General features: G+C 39.1%; 1 protein-coding gene across 4 annotated transcripts in view; it reads left to right on the top strand.

Annotated features, from left to right (window-relative positions):
• The window catches only part of MINDY3 (MINDY lysine 48 deubiquitinase 3), a 100,930-nt gene extending 85,759 nt beyond the window's left edge, over positions 1–15,171 (top strand). For all 4 annotated transcript variants that reach the window (XM_075552442.1, XM_075552441.1, XM_075552444.1 and 1 more), the window contains 4 exons: positions 5,348–5,420; positions 7,782–7,869; positions 12,467–12,538; positions 14,226–15,171. In XM_075552442.1, the coding sequence (XP_075408557.1) occupies positions 5,348–5,420; positions 7,782–7,869; positions 12,467–12,538; positions 14,226–14,375 (383 nt within the window). In that variant the 3' untranslated portion in view covers positions 14,376–15,171. The remainder of the gene's footprint in view (positions 1–5,347; positions 5,421–7,781; positions 7,870–12,466; positions 12,539–14,225) is intronic.
• Positions 15,172–23,390: the final 8,219 nt, after the last annotated feature.

The following is a 23,390-nucleotide window of genomic DNA, read 5'->3' as shown; positions in this document are numbered from 1 at the left end:
AATGTTCAGTTCTTTCTGTACATAGCGTTGCTATGGGTTGGAACCGACATGACAGACCCTAATGACAACAACTGATTCTGTAATTTTTGTAGGATTTTTTAATAGATAGGGTTGATTTACAGATTAAATATCAAATAGAAGTAATCTTCAAATCTCTTAATCTTGGTTATATTTAGAGTCTTTTGCAATATTTAGAAGATTTTACATACGTTAACTAATATATACGTACAGATATGGAGCACTGACTTAGTACAGTAGTTGTTATGCTCTGGTGTGTTTGTGTTGGAAAGATGTAGAGCCTGTAGGTACCTTTAAAGTGGCTAAGATAGTTTACGTTTGGGTTGTCGTGTAAAATTAAGTGATTCTGTTTTCATTGTTGTTATTAGTGGCTCTATTCCGCCAATTAGTTCTCTTTGGGGTAGGAGCTGAAGTGCAAATTATAGTCTCTGGCACACTAAAACCAAACCAAACTCACTGCCACCGAGTGGATTCTAACTCACAGTGACCCTTTATATGGTTTCCAACCCTGCAGATCTTTATAGGAGCAGATAGCCTTCTTTCTCTCCCCCAAAAACACGTGTGGTAGATTTAAACCTGACCTTGAAGTTAGCAGTTCAGTGCCTACCTGACAGCACCACCAGAGTTCCTGACACTAAGATGCTTCCGAAAATTTGTAGAAAAATCTCAGTGACATTCAGTGCTTAAAAACACCAACTATAGCCCTGATATACACCACTGTTTCCCAAAGTGGGTGACACCACCCCCTAGCCGCCCAAACGATCTAGGGGGACTGTCAAAGCAGACACCTATATTTTATCCTGGAGTGTGGACTACTTTTTAATTGCCAACAGGAGAGAGAGAGAGAGAGAGAGAGAGAGAGAGAGAGAGAGAGAGAGAGAGAGAGAGAGAGAGAGAGAATGTGTGTGTGTACTATTTTTTTAAAGTGTATGCTAAACCTATTAATTTGGGGAGCCTTTGAGATATACATGATATAGCCCATAAACACAGAGACCCACCCAGATCAATGTCCTGTCTGCTACTGGCCTAAGAAAGTTTGTTTTGCTTTTTGGGGATTCTGAGCTTCTAGTTGTGACTTAATTAGCAATTCAGATTTTTTTCTCCTTTCCAAGTCATTAAAGCTAAACCCACAAAGCCCTTATGTTTTTGCCATTGCCTTCTAATAAGATCTTTATTCCGTGTGCTTCCAATTATTGGTCTCCTGACATTGGAGTTACTCTAAACTTCCACTTACAAATTCATTCATTTTTGAATTGGAGTGACTTTTCACCTTTTTCGTCAAAGCCAATTTAAATGGTTGAAGATCGAAAAGACCATTTTGGTTTTTCCAGTGGTTTATTGGTTTATGGTGATATTGTCTATAGGTTGAGTTTGAGGCTCTTTGTTTTCTTTGCATTGAGTTAAGTCCGTACTGAAGGTACAGTGTTTGAGCAGTAAGTACTTCAGGTCATCCTTGTGTTCTGCGGGCAAGGGTGGGCTGTCTGTGTGCATCACACATCGTTGATGAGCCCTGCTCCAACCCTATTGCTATGTTCTTCTTTTTTAAATTGGGGGCTCTTACACCTCTTATACCAATCCATACATCAGTTGTATCAAGGATATTTGTACATACATTGCCATTATTATTTTCTAAATATTTACTTTCTCTTTGAGCCCTTGGTATCAGCTCCTCCTCCCCTCTACCCACTTATGATCTCTTGATATACTATGAATTATTGTTTTCATATTTCACACCAACCACTGTCTCCCTCCACGTTTCTGTTGTTTTCCCTCCTGATGTTAGGTGGGGGTAGGGGTTACGTGTGGATCATTGCACTCAGTTCCTCCTTCTTCACCTCCTCCCCCCATCGCCCCACCCCCACCCCCCGGGCACTGCTACTCCCATTTCTGTTCCTGAGGGGTTGATCTGACCTGGATTCCATGTGCCATGAGCTCTTCATCTGTACCAATGTACAAGCTCCAGTCTAGCCGAATGCTCTGACCCCCATCATTCTCAACAATATGGATTTTGTTTGTTTGTTTGGGGGTCTTCTGGTGCCTATTACCCGATCCTGTCCACACCTAATGATCACTCAGGCTGCTGTACTTCTTCCATGTGGGCTTGTTGCTTCTCTAATAGATGGCCACTTGTTTATCTTCAAGCCTTTAAGACCCCAAACGCTTTATCTTTTGTAGCTGGGCACCATCAGCTTTCTTCACCACATTTGCTTGTGCCTCCATTTTGTCTTCAGGTTGTTAGAACAAAGTGTTCTCGTGTTGAGGGAGGGATTGAGCAGAAGCCCAAAGTCCACCTACTACCTCCATGTATTGCCATATAAATATATGTACATAGGACAATGCCTCATTTTTATGAATTAATATATTTACATAGGTACACACCTATGTTTATACCACTATCCAAGTTTTGCTTCCTAGATCTTCCTCTGTTTCCTTTAACCTTCTCTTGTCCCACCATCACGTTCACCGTTCTTTGCCTCTTAGTAATTCCTCTCAGTTGATTACTGTTGTTCCAACACCCCCATGATCTCTATGTCCTCCTCTTTGTTGATTTTGATTTCCTAGTTGTTCCCCTGTCTATGGCATTGCTCGTTCACCATTCCTTCCGCACGGCCTCCTCCCCGCAAGTCCCTGAAGTACAGGCAGTAGGGTGAGGGACAGGCCAAACCCAAGAATGTATATGTCATTCCAACACAAAGAAGGAGAAAGAATGTAGAGGGGACAAGGGGGGAGGAGAAAGACCATTTTTAATAACGTAATAACATAACTTCTTTCATTTCCTTCCTGACATTGTGCATTCCTGTTCCTGAAAGAGCAACTACGCTTTATACTTTAGTGTGATTACGAAAACAGAGCTTTTGTACATCTTGTTCTCCGTGGCAAGATTAAAAAAAAATAAAAATCCCTAAAAAGGATATGATGATGGAAGTTGATTTAAAACTGAGAGTCCTCAGGAATGAGCAACTGAATAGGCAAAGTCAGGCTCTGGACATTTAAGGGAATAAACAGCTTACTTTGTGTAAAGCTGCTGTAATTTCACATTATCCTACAAACTTTCAGTCACTTGAGTTTGGGCCATTTACCAATTCTATTTCCTCATCAAGCCAACAAGGGGCATATTTTCCATCACTTAGCTTCATAAACCTTTGGCCCAGATTTGCTTTTCAACTTTGAATATTTTTCTATGAAATCTTTGGCTTTTATTTATATCTCTAAATCTAATACAGGGCACTTTCATATATTGTCAGCTTTCTTTATATAACAGTGAGTTACATTCTTCCTGCCAGTAGGAATTTGTTGGTAAAGAATTTCTTTAATTCTGTTTTTTAATGTAAATGATGGATTCTTCTGTTAAAGTTTTATGTAGAAAAGATTTACATAAATTTGTAGAAAAGATTTATAACTCTGTTTTTAAAGAAGAAATCTGACTTTAAGATTTCATTTAGAGTGCTAAGCTAAATGTTATTTGGTTAATTTTTGTATTGGAAATCACCCCCATGAAAGTAGTTATATGCTTATGTACCCCCATTTGTTTTTTGAAACAACTCAATTGGTATTCCATCAATTCCTAGAGTCTTATTATTGGCCAAATGCCTTCTCTACATCTTGAGTTTCTTCCTTCAATACTGCAGGTTCTTCGAGGACCCTACAATTTTGTATATATGCTTGACATTTTGGTAAAAGTTTTTACAGCAAGCTAGGATTCCATTTGACATTCTCCACACAGATGGCCTGATGGCAGTTACCTTTATCACAGTGTGTCAACAATTCTCTTGTGTTCAGTTTGCTCCCTTCCCAGTACCCCAGTTTCCTAGTCTCCCCTCATCTTTTCACTTTTGCTTTGAGTAGTTGTTGATCCTTTGGCCTTGCACTTACGGATTTTTACGGTAGGGGACTGGTCTTTTGGGTAATACTTTAACTCACTCTGCTTTTCAACACAAGGTGGTATAGAGAGTGTCTGGGCGATTGTCTGAGAGGGTTATCTGTTCTGTTATCTACTTTTCCAGTTTGATGAAATTTTGTTTGTTTGTTTGTTTGTTTGTTTAAGAATCTGGTATCGCTTATTGTGACCTCAGTCAGTGTCGCCAGTGGTGGCAGCTAGGCACCAATTCTTATGGCCTCAGGATGGATGGGGTTGTAATACCATTAGTTCTTGAATATATGCTACCTGCCAAAATGATTGAACAGCTACCAATACTTTTGGTACAGTGACTTTGTCTAATCCGTCCATCTTCTTTTGATACATACTGCATCATTCCATATTTTACCCATAGAATTATTTCATATTACAACCCAAGACTTGAATTTTTTCTTCCCTTCTTTCAGCTTGAGAAAGGCTGAGTGGGCTCTTCCCTTTTGGTCTTCTAATTTTGAGTCTTTGTGTATTTTATTATAGTACTGAGTTTTTGAATATTGAGATAATTTTGCATTCTAAAACAATCGAGCTGTTTCAACACACTAATGTAATGCTAGAAGTCCTCATTTGTGTATGTATGCCAAAAAATTTGGAAGCCATCTGGCTAGCTGGCTGGAATAGATCCATATCTGTACTCATTCCAAAGAAAAGTGACCCAACAGAATACAGGACTTGTTAAACAATTGTATAACATTTTATAAAATGATGCGGCAGTAACCTGCAAGCTAGATTCAGAAGAGGATGTCGACTAAGGCTATCATAGCTAATGTCAGATAGCTCTTGGCTGAATGCAGAGAATACCAGAAAAAATACTTACCTGGCAGTGAATTATTGGATCATAACAAATTGTGGGAAATATTGTAAAGAATAAGAATTTTGGAACACTTAATTGTGCTCATGGAATACCTGTACATAGGCCAAGAGATAGTTATTAGAACAGAACAAGAGGTTACTGCATTGTTTAAAATCAAGAAAGGTGTGTACATATGTATCAGAGTTGTATTCATTTACTCGACTTAGGCAGTTTGCTTGCTGAACAAACAGTCCAGGAAGCTTCACTATATAAAGAAGAATGTGACATCAGGACTGGAGGAAGAGTCATTACCAACCTGTGATATACAGCTATCACAACAAACAAGCCAGAAGGAACCAATGCAAATGCTTAGTGAGGAAGACCCTAAACCGTAGGCTTCTGTGTGGATTCAGCCTCAACCTAAACAAACACCCTCACAACTCGACCAGTAAGCACCGTCATGATAAGTGGGGGAAAATTGAAGTTATCAAGAATTTCATTTTATTTGTGTCCATAATCAACACTCCTTGAATCAGGACTCAAACGACACATCGCATTGAAGTAAATTCTTATTTAAATTAAATTCCATGTAAAGTCCTTTGGGTGGTGTTTCTGTCTTGCAGATAATGGATTCATACCCGATTCGCTGCTGGAAGACGTGATGAAAGCCTTGGACCTTGTTTCAGACCCTGAATAGTAAGCTCCACGGGGAGTGGTGGTTGCCGGGTTCAGGCAGCTGCTGTGGAAATGTCGTACACATTGTTGCCTTGCTTTATCCACACCTGCACATAGAAAGCATTCCACTTCACATAAAGCAAAACTTAGCATGAAGTGAAATGAATCCAACAGGGCAGAGGTTACATAATAAACTTACTTTGTATGCTATGCTATGCTAGCTCTCTTTGTAAAAAGATGCTAATGATGTCTTTGCCTATAAATTATATATATATATATATTTTTTAACCAATGTTTTCTGTTGTTCATTTTTAAGATTTTTTAATGGTTTTGTGAAAATAGTGACATTTCACTCTAATGTACATATTGTTAGTGTTCTGCTACCTAGCAGGCCTCTGATTTTCAATCTTAAATAAAAAGGATTAATGACATTAAAAATTACCAAATAATTAAATGAACTGTTCTGAAACTGTTCTATACTATAGAATGCCCTTTTTCTATAGTACCTAACATTACTAACTGGTCCTTGTCATCATTCTCATTGTTATGTTTCATACAATGTTACATCTACAACTTTCTCCATACCTTTAGAATGTTTGTTGTCTATGAGAAAATAGTTCTCACTCATTAAGAGGATACGTGTAACATTATAAAGGTTAGTTAATGTATAATTTTTTTTTGAAAATTTTTAATCTGCCAATGAACAACTTTTAGTATATAAAACATTTAACCAAAGGTTTCAGCAAAGGCAACAAACTATGTTTGTATATATTGTGTTTAGAATTTGGTCCTGTTGTGTTTTGAATAAATTCAGATGTGCCTTCTTTGGAAATAGGGAGCTTCAAAAAGTTTGTGGAAAGTGAAATTAAAAGATAATGGGATTGTTCCATAAGCTTCTTGAAGCCCCCTTATATATAAACAATTATAAACTAATATCTGGATAAATATTTAATTAACTAAGTCTGTAGTTTTGTCCATACGCAATAGTTGGACATACTTTTTGGTTCCAAGAATAGAAACCCAGAGTTGATGTAGTCTAACAAGTGATGTAATGGTACCTATTGGATATCTTTTAAACCGATTCCCAAGTGAGACCATCTTGTGTACTCTGCTCCAGTTTCCATCAAGATTTGAACTCTTGAGTAATATTGGCTTACTGATAATTCTACTGTTTTCATTTTGTAAATAGAAAAGAAGAATGAAGCATTCTTTTTTTTTCTTTTTCAAATTCTTCAATATATAGCTTTATAATATCTACCTAGTTTTCCTTGTGTCACTGGACCATATCTTGAATTAAAAGGTTAGTGTAATTAAATTAGATTGGTTATCTACAAGTAGCTAACAGATTGAACTGATGTATTCTCTCTGTTCTCTGGCGCTGTATGTTTCTAAAATGTGTGATAGCCCATGAACCAGCAGAGCTATATTCATGATTAAATAAACAACGGACTTCAAAATGTTCATAGGTACCGTCATTGGCTTTTCATTCCATTTTCCCATTAACATTTTGAAGCTCCCTCAGTAGATCATAATAATATGATCTAGGCCTAACTCAGGTCTGGTCGAATGTCACGTCCTTTGCTTCTTATAAAATTGGGATATTTAACTTGGCATTTGACAATTTGGGAAATGTAGAGAACAAAACATTTCTTAAAGGATCATTTTTAATTTTTAAAAACTTCCCATGCAGATCATCTTTTCTAGGCCTCTCTGTTCACACACGACAATTGCCACCTTCCCCCAGTGTAGAATACGCCGCAGGGCATTGTAAGGGGCTGTGCACAGCACTGCGGCTCCAAGCGACAGCTGGATGAATATACACTTTCTGTGGTTCTCTGTACTTTTGTGCTTGGAGAAAAATGCCACTTCTTTAAACTTCAAGTTACAGTGACATTTTTATTCTACCATCTCATTTGACGCTTTCTTAAAATTAAACTTTTTTAAGAGATTCTTTTGATTATCTGGTATACCGCTGCCTTTCAATGCTGAAATAAATGCATATTTTTAAAGTATTAAGTACATCACTTGATCAAAAATTCAGGCATACTGATGAGGCAAAGTATTTGACTCTAGGAGGTTAGGAGTCTGGGTCTGTAAAGCTAGGTTTTTAATTACTTTACCTAATAAGGAACACTATTCCAAAGTCATCACCACATCTAACTTTTAAATAGTAACAGATTACTGCGGTTTAAAAATAACCAAGTTTTGGCAAATTAGACATCATTCCTATGTATTTGTCTTTAAGGTTCTAAAAAGAACAGCTCTTAGAGTTCTGGCAGGCAAATGTGTTATAGTACAAGTAATTTAATCATGAAGGAAGAAAAATAAGCTTTTTTTTCCTTTGGTATCCACTGTTTTTCTTTTCTTTTTTTCTCCCCATAGTATAAACCTCATGAAGAATAAATTAGATCCAGAAGGATTAGGAATCATTTTATTGGGTCCATTTCTTCAAGAGTTTTTTCCTGATCAGGTAACATAGTTGAGGAACTGTACTCATTATTTTGTTCTACAGGATGATCAGCTGTGATTGTTTCAGCATTTTTCTACTTCTTTCACTTGTCCTACTGTACCGATATGAAACTGGGAAAGCGCAATTACTATGTAAAAGGAATCCAAGACAGAGATGATAGAAAGCTGTGTGTGTTCCAATACAGTGATTCACATCCTCCAGGAAAGTGGGGCCACTGGAAGTTGGTGTCCCCACCAATACATACAATAAAGTGATACTGGTCATCTACAAAGGTAAAATCCAGAAGTGTGTTGGCCAAGAAGAACAAGGTTGTCTTCTCCACTCTTAGTCCCATTGTCTCTTCTCAGATGACTATTGTGAATAAGTTCATGTGTAGCTCTCCAGAACGCTCTACGTACTAGAAGGGGAGGGAAAAGCCTACACGTAGGGGGAGCTTCTCCTCCCAAACTTAAATTCCAAGAGCAATTCACGCGAGTGGAAGAAAATCTTGACTGGAGTTATGTTGTTTCATATTGGAATTATTTCTTCCACTAGGCTTTGGTTAATAGGCAATTTTGCTAACCTCAATATCCATCAGGTATGTGTGAGTCATTGGCAAGCAAATTCTATGTGTAGGCGTCTTTTGTCCTTCTTGAATTGAATTTCAGCACTAGGCCTTATTTTGTCAGCATGGTTTAAATCTGCTGTTTCAATAGAAATTCAAGTGTCTATTCTACCTTTATTGTAAAAGAAATGGATTGCCGTGTAGAAAAGGCTTACCAAGAAATAGGACAATTTCAAGATAATAATCATTCATTTCTCCATTTTAAACTCTCTCTAACAATCTAGTAAGTAGAAAGACAAAAGAAACCTATATTTCCTAAGCTTTCATCTCTCTGCTGTAATAAAAAATGAATTGTATAAAAACTTTCATACAGCTGAGGGTATCACAATGTAGGCTATCAGGCTTTTAAATTTTTGATAAATGCGTCCAGAAAAGATAGATTTCTTTTATTTTCTGACATTCTGAATACTCTATCCGGTTGGAGTGTCCGATATGTTCTTACTCTAAGTACTAAATTTAATTAGTTGAGATTTCTGCAAGTTAGTGTCTGGAATCTCCTCATGGGTTTTACATACCTTAATGTTTTATAAATTACAGCTTTTAAAAACTTTACTTGAGGCATTTAAACCCTTTTTCTTTTTTCATTGCTGTATATCTAAGGTTTGCTATCCAAATATTTAATGCTAATTTCTTTTTAATGTAATGAAATGAGGCCTTGGATGGTACAAATGGTCAAACACTCAACAACTTGATCAGAAAGGTTGGCAGTTGACATTCATCCAAGATAGCATTCCTGTTCATTGTTAACTTACTTTGGGGAAGAGTTTGAAAAGTACTTGGGAAGTAAAGCCAAACAGCTACAATCAACTCTTTTAGAAATACACTGTCTTATCTTTATTTACTTACATGAGCCTGCTTGTCATTATTATAATAACTCATTTGTTCAAAGGATTAAATTGTGGGATCCTTGAAGTAACTTAAGAGTCATAGGCCCCTTCCCTTTTACCGGGAGCAGACTTCTCCCTTCGGTGGCTCTATTTGTCCCCTCTGTAGCCTGGGCAGTGTAGTGGTCATGAGTTGGTCAGCGGTTGGAAACCACCGTGGGAGAAATGCAGCCTTCTGCCCCTGTAAAGCTCGAGAGCCTTGGAGCCCACAGGAGCAGCTCCACTGTGCCCTGTAACGTTGCTGTCCGTTGGAACGGATGTGGTGGAAGTGAGTCTGATTTGGTTTGGGGTTTGTTACCGGTGGTCGTCTCGTAGCTTTTGCCTCTTTCCTGCTGTACTTCACAATAAACTCTCCAGCCCATCCTGGTTGGTCTCCTTGCTCCTCCTCTATGAGAGGCTTCCAAAAAGTTTAGAAAAATGAAATTTAAAATAATGCAGTTTCCCCACAAACTTTCTGAGGCCCATTTTGTAGTTCAGGTTCTTTCTTAAATAAAGCTTATTTTCCTGCTATTGGTTCCTTAGAAAAGTGGTTCTCAAAGTGTGGTTTCCAAAAACTCGAAATGCAAATTCTTAGATCTTTTTCCAGATTTAGTGAATCGGAAACTTTGGGACTGGGGCGCAGCAGCCTGTTTTAACAAGGCCTTAAGGAGATTCTGATGGATTACCCACGTGTGAAATCCACAGCCTTTGTGGAAGACCCATCACAGTCCCACTCGTTCACATCCAGCCAGGGCTCAGATGACCTGTGTCACAGGTCTTTCTTTCCTCAGCACAGCCGGTACCACCCTCGGCCCTCTTGCTCTGTGGCTATCACTGTGCCCCGATTCACATTCTAACTGGTTCTAGCAAACCACATAGTAGATACTCCGTAAGCATGGTTTATTGGATCAAACTAGGAATAAAGTTACGAAACTTGGAGCAAAAAGAGGACCAGGAAAATAGGTTCCTATCTACAGAAATTGTTACAAACATGTAAAGTGGAGGAGGGCTATGGAAGAGCATCCTTGGCCATTACGGAGAAGCTGCTTGGAGGCGGGGGGTAGGAACTGTAGGAATATTCGTGAGCAGTTCACATTTCAAGGTAATTTGTTTATGATAAAAATTGGGAAATAGCTACTATTTGTTAAGAAATCAGTTGTGGCATACCAGGCACCGTTTCTCTTCCCCAAAAGTTTAAAAGTTACTATTATTTGCCCTGTTTTTACAGTGAGGAAACTGAGAAGTTAAGGAAAGTGCTGAATGTCGCACACTTGGAAGTGACTTATTATAGTTCCAGAGTAGATCTGCCTAACCCAGCTCCCAAGCACTTACCACTGTGCTCACTGCCTTTACTTGATGTTTCATCATTTTTTATACACCAATTGTTAATGCCTGGGACTAGAGACTATAAATTATACTAAGTTACAATGAAATGTTTATCATTTAAGTTAAGGTAAACTCACATTGAAAATCAAGAGCTAAATTACTTTATCTTAACATCTGCTTTTGTTGACTCGTGTATATGATTAAGGAAATGATATAATTTAATTTAGTGATTTTTTTTCCTAATCTGTGTAAAGTGATTTGAGTATGGTACAGAAATAAATCAGAGCATAAATTTTAGTTGGGACTATAAGATATGAAAAGTTAAAAATAGTTAAATAGTTGAGCAGTCTTCAAAAATAATACAACTATAAAAGTATGGCTGTTTCCTAATAATATGACAGATAATTTTTACTATAAGAATATCAAAATAATAAAGAACCAAGTACTATGATTAGGAAAAACATTATAGGAAAGGTGAATTTTGGATCTCTTTTTAAAATGAGGGAGAAAGTTAACTGTGTGAAGAAAGGAACAGAGAGGTTTATGAGTGTACAAAGGATTAAAAATGAAGGGTCAAAAAAAATTTTTTTTTAAATGAAAGGTCTTTTTATGGCAAAATTAGGCTTGTCAAACAGAGGACCGCAGTGTGTGCAGAGAGACTATGGAGAGTAAATTGGGTTCTACAGGAGCCCAGCCTGAACTGGAGGGCCGGGTCCTGGCCAGAGTCACTCACAGGAACTGAATTTCAGAACATTCATGCACAGGAAGGACCACCTCAGAGACTATCGCAGAGCTTTGAAAACTGCCAGAAGTCTCTTGATCCCCCATCCTTGCTCTCTAAGGCAGCTTCATTCGCTCATCCCATTTTTCTCTAGCAAGTGTAATCCCCAGTTGCCAACAGTCCTCTCTTCCCTCAGTTCTACCTGAGAAAAAAATTCTCAAAAAAGAGTCTGGCCCAGCTTATGTCACAAACTCATCCTTAAATCAATCAGTTATGGCGAGGAGACAAGAGGGCTAGACACAGCGAGAGATAGCTATATTAGTCCCCAAAGGAAATCATTGGGACCAGATGGGTAAATCAGTGGGATCCACTGTGACTTTGTGTGCCAGGTTGAGGGAGGTGAACTTTGACCTTTCACCAATTGAGGACCAAGGTAAACCAGAGTAACATTATCCAGGTGTTTCTGAAAATCTAGTCTGATCATTATCATTATTCATTGAATGTTATTAAAGGCTCTTTAAGCACTCCTATTATTGTCATTTCTAACAATGTTCTTTTTAGTAATTAAAACTTGGCAATATTCAAATGACATTTTTGGAATGGAAACTCCTGATATTGTGAACCAAATAGGAAATATTAGTGCATATGTTTATGGTCTGAATAGAATTAGGATTATCTCTCTTCCATGTGTCGTAGAAGGAGAAAATTATTCACAACCCGAGAAATGACACAGCAATATTTTAGGGAGGTAGGTTTGTGTTTTAGAAATGTATTTTTTTTTAACTCACAGTATTCCATGCATGTGGGAAAACCATAGACTACCACGGAAGACCAGATTGTGAAGATCAACTCTTGATTTATCCAATCTCTCCAGAAATAAGCTCTCCTAGTACTTCAGCTTTAGGTTTTTGGTCTTTAACTCCCTAATGGAAGTTTCTTACTCTTTTAAAAATAACTCCCTTATCGATGGATAAGGATTTAGAAAACTTGCATTTTATTTTCAACTATTAATCAGTACTTACTAATTAGCAATTAGACAGAAAGCCATAGTGTAAAGTGTTAATAGTTGTCTCTTCATACCAGGGTTCCAGTGGCCCGGAATCTTTTACTGTCTACCACTACAATGGATTGAAGCAGTCAAATTATAATGAGAAGGTATGATCATTCAAAAGTAACTTCTGGTCTAATGGATAAATATATGGCTACATAACAATGTTTCCTGCCCATAAAATCACTCCCCAAGGATATGGGATATTAGTCCATCAATCGCTTTCCTGTCTCAGCATTTTTTAGACCTATGATGTTCACTTTGACCACTACATGATACACAGTGAGTTCTACCTTGAACGTTGAGCAATGGTTTCACTATGACAGCATAACTACCCCTGCATGCATGTGGATAACACGCATGTGGATAACATCGATTATGAAGTTTTTATTAAATTGGTGTTCATGGTTTTTTTTTCTTTTCTGTGAAATTTGGTGTAGAAAGGGAAAACAGATTTTTGAGAAAACTGTTTTTAAAGGATTTACATGCGTAGCCATGATGGCTGGCATTTACCTAGAATGTTACTAAGCAGTTTTTCAGCATATACATTTCCCATCCACCATAGGAGTAGGCAGTGTCTGTATTTTACAGACATTTTACAGAGAGGCACCGATGCACAGAGCAGGGGGAAATGTGACCCAGGTCAAACAGCTCAGCTGGAGTGGAAACTGCCAAGATGATCTCACTGTCCAGTCTGACCGTCTCGTACCCGTTAGCTTTTCCTGCACCAGAAGTTTGGTCTTACTCATTAACCATTTTTTAATTAAATATGAGCTGTGCATGTATGTTTATATTTACTAAAATAATAGTCACAGCAGACACCGTTAATATTATCTAGATAGGGGTCTTACACTTTTCACCAACTTCTAGAGTGTCTTTGAAAGGAGCTCTGTGACACAGAGGGTATGTACTCAGATGGTAACAGGAAGGTCCCAGGGAGAAAGGCGCAGCGGTCTGCTTCCATAAAGGACACAGCCTTGGAAACACTATGAGACAGTTCTACTCTGTCCTGTAGACTCACCATGACTAGAATGGATATGGAGCAATGGATATTAGACTTACCAATTCATCGTTTATATTATGGTCATTGTGTTAGTACATAAATTCCCTAAATGATTCATCAACTTTTTTTTTGATCCATCAACGTTTGCTGATAATTTCTTTTTTTTTTTTTGTCCTTTAAATTTTTCTCTCAGCTCTTTCGTACAGTACAAAGTCTACTTGTGGACCACATTTGTTATTTAGTGCAGTAATTGCAAATTTCATTGACAGACATCCAAACTGCTTTCAGCTCTGAAAGTTTAACACTGAACGTGAGGAAATAAAGCCCTGCACAGAGTGTGTAGCTGTGTTTTTGCCAGAACTTTCTGTTTCATGAGATGTCATGAGCATCCTAGGGCATCAGTATTAAAGCATAAGGAGCAACAACAGTGTGATAAGTACATATAACAACTCAGGTTTCTTCCAAGTGCGATGGTCCTCTGACGAGTGATTTCATTTGATCAGAAATTGCCTACATGTGTCTTTGTGATTTATCTAAGCTGATTAAAATATGACTTTAAATTCAAAAAAAGGAACGAGTCAGTCAGCAATTAAAATTTATATGACCATTCTATCACACCCCTCAGTAAGCAGATATCCTTGATCATTTCTACCAAAATAAAATTAGCTGTAAAAGTCTCAATGAGACAATATGTAATACCTTATTTACTAGACTATAGCAACTGTTTGTATTGCTTTTAAGAATTTGCTGGAAATATTGATGGCCCTTGGTGACCTTGTTTTGCCCCACAGGTAATGTACGTAGAAGGCACTGCAGTTGTCATGGGTTTTGAAGATCCCATGCTGCAGACCGATGATACTCCTATTAAACGCTGTCTCCAAACCAAATGGCCATACATTGAATTACTCTGGACCACAGATCGCTCTCCTTCATTAAACTGATTTTCCCATGTGTTTTCATAATAGCAGATGTTGAAAGATGGACTGAAGACTGGCAAGTGGCTGAATTAAGCTGAACACTGGTTTCACTGATTTCGCTGTAAATAGCAAACACTTTTTCAGTATTTAAAATATGTTTAAATTGTTTGTCTTAAAGCAGTATGTTAAAGGTTATCCTACCTTGACCTTTTATGTGAAATGGACTAACAAAATTTTTCTTAATCAAAGTTCATTGCTTTTGCAGTCAGGTAATTTTTCATTTATTTAGCAAATCACAAGCAACATTATGCTGTAGCATTTCTATGGTAAAGATTACTCATGAATTTATACCTTTCGTTTTTATTTTATTCAGGCACATTCTATTGTTTAAATGGCTCTGACTTAAAATGTATCAACCTCAACATTGAAATGCCCAAGAGTTCAGTTTTGCTATTTTCTCTAGTCTGTTTTCCATTTGAAATTCTAATAAATAACAAATTAGCAGCTCATATCCATTGGCAATTGATTTAGCTCTGGCATGTTTTAGAAAAAGAAGAAACTAAAGTGGAATGTAACATTTATTTACAATGTGTAAGGGGATATCTTTTTAAATTTAATAGGAAAGAGTCTTAACACTGTTACATTTCACTGTATCGCCAAATACATTTTTGCAAATTCCTCCCAACAGCCCTGTAAGCCAGCTTCCTTGCATATTTATAAATGTGATAAATGCATGAGAACATCTGTTATTACATTAGTATATTGCATTATTTATTATGATCCTAACTGATGGCCTAAATAAACCTTTTTTTTTCTTTAACTGTGCCCAAGCATTTTATACTAGTAGTTAAATCGTCAAAATAGGAGAATCACTTTAAATGTTTCTCCCCAGCATCGCAGCGAGCAGGACGTAGAGTAAAGTCTCAGGAGCTCATACAAGACCTCAGAATAGGAGGTTGAACCTTATCCTTTCCCAAGAGCTGTGCTTGAGCTAGCCAGAAGTACTGGAACCTGCATAGCAGCTTTCTACATCAGTGGACCCAGATAAAGAAACCACATCCTATTTCTGGATACCTCTTTGAACAAACCCCTAGTCCCTACGTGTATTCATTAAAACAGCAACCCTCCTTTTCCCTTTTCTGCTTAAAGGGCTGAGCAGAGTAGCAGTAGCAGTGACCGTTGTGAAAGCGCGCTCCTCAAACTTGATGCCGTGGGGCTCCAGAACACATGTGTCAACTTAGCCAGGTCAGGAGTCCCTCTGTTATCAGGTGGTTGCACATATTTTGATCTGACATAATTATTTTCTATGTTATGCTATGTATGGTGCAATCCATGAGCCCTGATATTGTAATGGATTACGTGTTGGGCCACTAACCACAAAGTCAGCAGTTCAAGATCACTAGCAGCTATAAGAGAGAAAGGTGAGGCTTTCTACTCCCATAAAGATTTACAGTCTTGAGAGTCCACAGAGACAGTTTTACTCTGTCCTATAGGGTTGTACTGAGTCAGAATTTCCTCAATGGCATTGAGTTTAGAGAGTTGGTGTTTGTTTGTTTGTTTTGTTTTGTTTGTTTGTTTGTTTGTTTTAAATCTTGAAGCACCACCCATCTCAAGTCATTGCCTTTACCCAAATTACTGCCCTTGCCTGAGTCATACCTTGTATCTATAAAGGGATCCAAGAGAGATGGCAGTTGGGTGAGAAGGATCTCCCTATTACCAAGGAAGATGGACTGGCAATGGAGCATGTCCTTTGGGCTCAGGGGGCCTTGCACTGAGAACCGCCTGTGTCTAAGGAAGATCGGTGTTAGGACACGTGAGATTTCCAAGAAACCAGGAAGTGGATGCTGAAGAGGCAGGGTCCTTCCTCCAGAGCTGAACACCAAAAAGCCTTCCCCTATAGCCAAACCCCTGAGTTTGGATTAATAAAGAAACACATTTGTGTTTGTTAAAACCACCCACTTGTACGAGGGTACTTCATAAAGTATGTGGGGAAATTCCACTCCTTTTTTTTCCATGAACTTTTGAAATATCCCTTGTATTTCTGTTGTAGAAGCACTAGATAAATAAGGTAAAGGACTGTAATTTCTTTTAGGGTAGTTTTCCGGAGCTTCTCTTGCCCAAAGGAGCTTATTAGATAAATCAAGACTAAGGTCACAGATGGGCTGCTACAGCGTTTTTCTCAAGCCCTTCTTCAAGCTCTGTAGGAGACGTGGTCCAGATGGGAAAACTGCTGTGTGTACGTGTAGATACCGATTGCTATGGTGATTCGTGGTCAGGGAGTTGCTATTTTAATAGAATAAGTAAACTATATATGATATTATGTGATAAATATGATGGGAAAAATCAGACAGGGTAAGGGGGAATTGTGGGAGGAAGTGAGAGTGGAAGTTGGGGTAAAAGAAATTGAAGACGATGATATCGTATGCAAGCCCAAATAGCACTGTTGGGTAAGCATTGAACTGCTGAGGGGTCATGTGTACAAATCCGCCAGCTATTCCACTAGAGGAAGAGGACTCTACTTGGCCTTTAAAGATTTTAGAGCCTCAGAAACAATGTAGGGTCACTGTGAATTGAACTAATAGTTATTTTGAAACAGAAAATCATATTGTGTATGCCAGGAATGACAAAGAGGGAATGACATTACATCTTCAAAAAAGACATTTCAAGATCTATAAGTACAATACTGTCTCTAATGGGATTCATATACAAAGAAATCCAATCAATACAACTATTTTTCAAATTTATGCACCAACCATAAAAGCTAGTGATGCAGAAACTTAAGATTTCTACCAATGTCTTCTGTCTGAAATTAATCAAACATGCTATCGACATGCATGGATAATTATTAGCAATTGGAATGCAAAAGTTGGAAATAGAGAAAGGATCAGTAGTTGGAAAATATAGCCTTTGTGATAGAAACGAAGCTGGGGATTGTATAATAGAATTTTGCAAGACCAATGACTTCTTCGTAGCAAATAGCATTTTTCAACGACATAAAAGTGGACTTCAACATACATGCGGACTTCTCCAGATGGCATACACAGAAATAAAATGGACTATATCTGTGAGAAGACACAATGGAAAAGCTTACTTTCAGCAGTTAAAAACAGACCGGGAACTGTTCAACAGACCACCAATTGCTCATATTCAAGTTCAGAATGAAGCTGGAGAAAATGAAAACAAGTTTATGAGTGCCAAAGTATGACCTTGAGTCTATTCCACCTGAATTTCAAGAGCATCTCAAAAGCAGATAAGGCACACTGAACACTAAATGACTGAAAGCCCGATGAGATGTGGGTGACATTTAAGACATCGTGCATAGAGAAAGGAAACGGTCATTTAAAAGAAAGAAAAGATAGAAGTGGATGTCAGGAGAGACTCTGAAACTTGTTCTTAACTAAGTAACTAAGGCAAATGGAAGAAATTATGAAGTTAATAGCTAAACAGAAAGCTTCAAAGTTGAGCTCAAGAAAACAAAGTAAAATATTGTGAAATTTGCAAAGAACTTGAATTGGAAAACCAAAAAAGGAAGATGCTCAACATGACTTAAACTGAAAGTTTTCAAGAGAAAATTTCAGCCTCAAGTTGCAATATTGAAAGATAGTAAGGACCCTCTTTGAATGATGTAGAAAGTATCGAAAGAAGATACAAAATCACTATACCAAAAAGAACTAGTTGATCTCCATTTCAAGAAGGAGCACATAAGCAAGAACCAATGATACTGAAGGAAGAAGTCCAGGCCGTGCTGAAAAGGTTAACCAACCACAGTGCTCCATGAATAGATGGAATACCAAGGGAAATGCTTCACCACGCTGATGAAGCACTAGGAGCACTCACTCATCTATGGCAACAAGTTCGGAAGACAGCTACTGTTCCAACTGACTGGAAGAGATGTGTTTGTACTCATTTCCAAAAAAGACCCAATAGAGTGCACAAAATTACAGAACAATCTCAATGTCACTTGCAAGTCCAGTTTTGCTGAAGTTCATTCAACAACAGGTGCTGCAGTACCTGGACTGGGAGCTGCTCGCCGTCCTGGCCAGCCTCAGAAGAGGACTGCAGCAAGGGGTGATAGTGCTGCTGTCAGATGGATCTTGGCTCAAAGCAGAGAATACCAGAAAGATCTTTACTCGTGCCATGTGGATGTAACAAACTACTGATAGCCTTGAAAAGAATGGGACTTCCAGAACACCTCGTTGTACTCATGGGGAACTCCTACCTGGACCAACAGGGAGTTGTGGGAACAGAACAAGAGAATACTGTGTGGTGTAAAATCAGGAAATTAGGGAGCAGGGTTATATCCTCTCACCTTACTTTCTATGCTGAGCAAATAGAGAAGCTGGATTGTATAAAGAAAATATCAGCATCGGGATTGAAGGAAAGTTTATTAATAATCTTCAATACGAAGGTAATACAACCTGCCTTGTGAAATTGAGAAGGACTTGGAGCACTTGCTGATGACAGGGATTGCAGCTGTCACTACAGATTATGTCTCAATGTAAGAAAATCCGAATCCTCGAAACTGCATCAGTAGGTAACAGCATGTTAAGTGGAGAAAAGATTTTAGTTGTCAAGGATTTCATCTTGCTTGGATCCACAAGCAAGCAGCACAGAGCAGCTTTTATGGTCATAGAAGCAGCTGTCAGATCGCAGGATGCATCATAGTGGGTAAACCTGCTTCACAAGGCCTCTTGAGAGTGTTGAAAAGAAGGGCGTTACTTTGGGGACTAAGGTATTTTTCAGTTTTTCATGGTATGTGAATTTGAATATTGAATAAGGAAGACTGAAGAAAATTGATGCCCTTGAATTATGGCGCTGACAAAGAATGCTGAAAGTAACATGAATGGACTGCCGGAAGAACAAATGGATCTGTCTTGGAAGAAGTGCAGCCAAAATGCTCCTTAGAGGCAAGATTGACAACACTTCATGTCCTCTTTTGAGCATGTCCAGAGAGGCCAGTGCTTCAAGAGGACATCATGCTTGGTAGAGGAGCAGTGACAAAAGGAGGGGCCTCAAGAAGATGGGCTTGACCGTGGCTGCAACAAGGGCTCAAACGTCAGAACAATTGGGATGCTGCAGGAACTGGCGGTGTTTCGTTCTGTTGTATATAAGGTCATTATGAATTGGGACCAACCTGGCCCCACCTTAACGACAATGGCAGTGGGGGGTAATTTTATCTGCTTCCCACATGTAACCTCCAGCAAACAGAGAGGGAAAGGTGTCTTTTGCTTTCAATACAAAGGAAGGCTTTACAGACCTCCCAACTGATTTTTTTTTTTTGGGTAATCATTCTATTGGGGGCTCGTACAGCTCTTATCACAATCTGTACATCCATTGTGTCAAGCACATTTGTACATTTGTTAACATCATCATTCTCAAAACATTTTCTTTCTGCTTGAGCCTTTGTATCCGCTCCTCATTTTTACCCTCCCTCCCAAACTCTTGATAATTTATTTAAAAATTTTCATGATCTTTTAATGTTTCATTGGTCATAACTGGTAGCATGCACTATATTCACGATCAGTTAATACTAAACATATCTACTGAAGAACACTAACATTCTGTCAACATAGTGGTTACACTACACAATATTTTCCTCCTGTGAATTATGTACTTCATTTGTCTTTCACACTAACTGATGTTACTTATTAAATCAATTGAGTACTACTAAACAAATATTTTGAGTGAAAAAGCAAATGTGAGCATTTCCAGCTGTCTTCTGGCATTAAATTAAAACATTTTGTCTGTAAATATACATATAATCTTATTAAAAATTTAATAGGGGAAATCTGCCATGTCAAAATCACAGTTCTCTAGGAAAAATATACAAATCCCAAACCAAGCCTGTTGTAATCAGCTTATCAGCTTGACTCATGATGACCCGTGCTTTACAGAACAGAGCTGCCCTGTAGGGTTTCCTGGTTGTAACTTCTAGAATCAGGTCCCCGAGTCTTTTCTCCACCAGCCTTTGACTTAGTAGCCATGGACTTTAAAACGACTGTGCCATTGAAAATTTTAAAATGTGTAAAGGCTCATGGTGACACTATAGGACAGAGCAGAGCTGCCCCATAGGGTTTACAAGGCTGTAAATCTTTATGGAAACAAATTGCCTCATCTTTCTCCCTTGAAGCAGCTGGTGAGTTTGAACTGCTGAGCTCTTGGTGAGTGGCAAACACTTAACTGCTGTGCCACCAAAGCTCTTTAGTTCAGCTTCTAGTAGCTGCAAGCCATGAAGTTCCTAGGCTTGTGGCGCCATCTGCCTCGATCTCTCTTCAGAGAGAGGCTGTCTGCTTGTATGTTTCTAAGCCCACGCTGCTCTTTATATAACTCAGAAGTGATTGAGTTTCTAATGCACCCAACACTGCTAACACCTCAACTGATGGATTGGTCACTTTGCATTAGTTTCGTTATGCAAAGTTGATTACCCTTTCGTTACATTAGATTGCACCCACAAGTATACAAAAACAAAAGACGCACTACCTTTGAGTCAATTCTAATGCATAGGGGTTAAGATTCCAACCTATATTTTGGGAGGATGCAATTCGTTCTTCAACAGCCATCAAGAGCAAGAAGGAAGACAACCGGAGAGGGCTGGCATGGCAGTGGGGCAGCCTGCTCTCCTGTTTGGGGGTGTACCAGAGAAAGTGTGACCTATAGAGAACTCTGTTGCATTTGAGCTCTTTGTAGGTGGGGAGTCCAGTATCCTACACGTCAAAGAACTATGCAGAGGAAGGCCTCTTCTGAACTCCAAAGAACTCACCCAATGTCTTGACGGAGAAGCAGGTGAGAACCAACTGAACAGAGATTCACTAGGATCCACCAGGACGAAAGTGAAAAACCATGGGAAGACCACAATTGCCTTTCTCTTCCTCCTTATTTAAACACCATGAAGGATTTAGGGCTCAAAACAGGACGGATATGGGGTTGGGGGTTCTTCCTCATAGCCCAAGCATCACCCTCAATTCAAGGAGCTAGCGTCCAGGTTCGCTTAGTACTTTGTCCTTTGGAGTAGGAGAATGGATTGGGATGGGATTTAACCGAGTTTGAAATTGAAGATTTAAACGAGATTGATTTTAATAACTCTACGTGATTTGTTATGTAACCTTAGAGTCACCATAGGCCCTGCTCTTTCTCCCCTTTCGTCTCTGTACTTTTGTACTTCCCCTCTTCTTGAAACTCCTTCCCCAGATATTCCAGGGTTCCTGTTACCGCCTTCAGCTCTTTATTCAGTGTCACCGAAATAAGCCACCCCACGCCATGTCACTTAAAATCTACAGCTGCCTTTCATGTCACCGTCACTATCTCTTCCCATTTTGTTCTAATATTTTACTAATTATGGTGAAGTGCAATGTGCCCAGTAGTTTGCTTCCCTGCCTAAATGACACAGGATTAGCTTTGGTAACAAATGAGAGAGCAAGTGATGCATGCTGCTTCCGAGAAGAAGCTATAAACGCAGTTGCTCTGCTCCACCACCCCACCTTTCCCTCGGCCATGAAGCTAGTATGTCCCCAGGAGGGGCTGCTCCTTCCCCACAAAGAAGACATGAAACAGCCGCCACTACCTTCAAAGGAAGTGTGAATTTGATCACTGCGCCTTTTGGGGGTTTTAGTGCCATAAAATTTACATTAACTGAAACAAGTGTCTTTTTTGCATCTCCTCTACTTTTCCCCTAAAATGCAGACTCAATGGGAGCAAGAGTTTTTGTTAGTTTTGTTCATGATTGTATCACTATTGTTTAACGTTCAGTAGGAACACTGTTGAGTGAATTACTCTTGCTACCAATGTGTCAAAGAATTGGAAAGAGATTGAACAAAGTACAGTTAAGTCAATGGGGGGGGGGGGAGGATAAGCATTTTTCTGTTTCTAGCCAATAGATTTGTGCCCACAAGTTAGCTTTTGTACCTGTTATCTTTATATGTCAAAGACTATATGCATGTTGAAATTATAAACACAAAAGATATTTTGAGACTAGAGAACTCTGTGTCAGAGGAGGTTCCACATGACCTTTGTTCACATGGATGCAGGTTGGTGCTGATTGCTGGCTGGCTGGAAACTCAGCAGAGATTGTAAACCAGGGCGCTTAGTTCTCCTGGGTTGGGCAGCTCTACAGAGTTGCTTGGGCGGGAGCCTTAACAAGAGCCTTCTACGAGGTCAGGTAACAATGTGTGTGTGCTAGGCAAGCCTCTCTGCTTGTATCATGCTTTGCTAATGTACCACTCTCTGCCCATGTGCCTACACATGACCACATACAAAGTCCATGTGAGTGGGAGCCCAGAAGGCGTGGCTACACCAGGGCAGGAGCTCCACAGGAAATGGTTCACTGGGGACCACCAGAGTAACAACGTCTTCTGTGGTGCCTGTGTCAAATACATATTGAAACATTTTTTTAAATTAATGTATCCCTTTATTCCATTGTGAACTCATTTGGGAGGTCATCCTATCCAAATCAATTTCCTGAGACCCCCGATTTGGAGCTCTCATGGTGTGATTATGACTTGGGCTACTAACTGTAAGGTCGGCATTTCAAAACAACCAGCCCACCCTCAGATGAGGCTTTCTCCTCCCATACAGAGTTACAGTCCCGGAAGCCCACAGAGTCAATGCTACCCTGCCCTGTACAGTCCCAGGAGTCGGAGTAAACTTAGCAGATCTGTGATCGGTGGGTTTATTGTGCCAACCTGGCCAATGGGAACATGTGGGATTAATCAGGTCACAGTGTGATTGGAGGACAAAGAGATAAATGGCTCTGCAAGGCCTGCCCCCTTCTCTCTTATTCTCTGGTGATTGGAGTGTGCATTGCTACTGCTGTACCTAGTTCTTTGCCTCAGCCTGTGAGCTACACTACCTGTGGGCCAGGCCAGTCTGTGGACAGTGTCGCTAGAGCTTGAGGTTCCTTTGAAATCTGCTTCACTATGCTGCTGGTGCGTAGGTCACTTGAGCTTGAGGCTGGTGGATCCTGTCATCTTGCATTTCTTGCATTCGATATCTCATACGGGCCTGCTTCACTAAGCTCCTGAGCTACTGACTGTTGGTGACCCA

The sequence above is a fragment of the Tenrec ecaudatus genome, chromosome 6, assembly GCF_050624435.1.
Source record: "Tenrec ecaudatus isolate mTenEca1 chromosome 6, mTenEca1.hap1, whole genome shotgun sequence".
In the NCBI taxonomy this organism is placed as follows: domain Eukaryota; kingdom Metazoa; phylum Chordata; class Mammalia; order Afrosoricida; family Tenrecidae; genus Tenrec; species Tenrec ecaudatus.
Note: the sequence above shows the minus strand (reverse complement) of the source record. Positions and strands in the feature narration are given on the sequence as shown.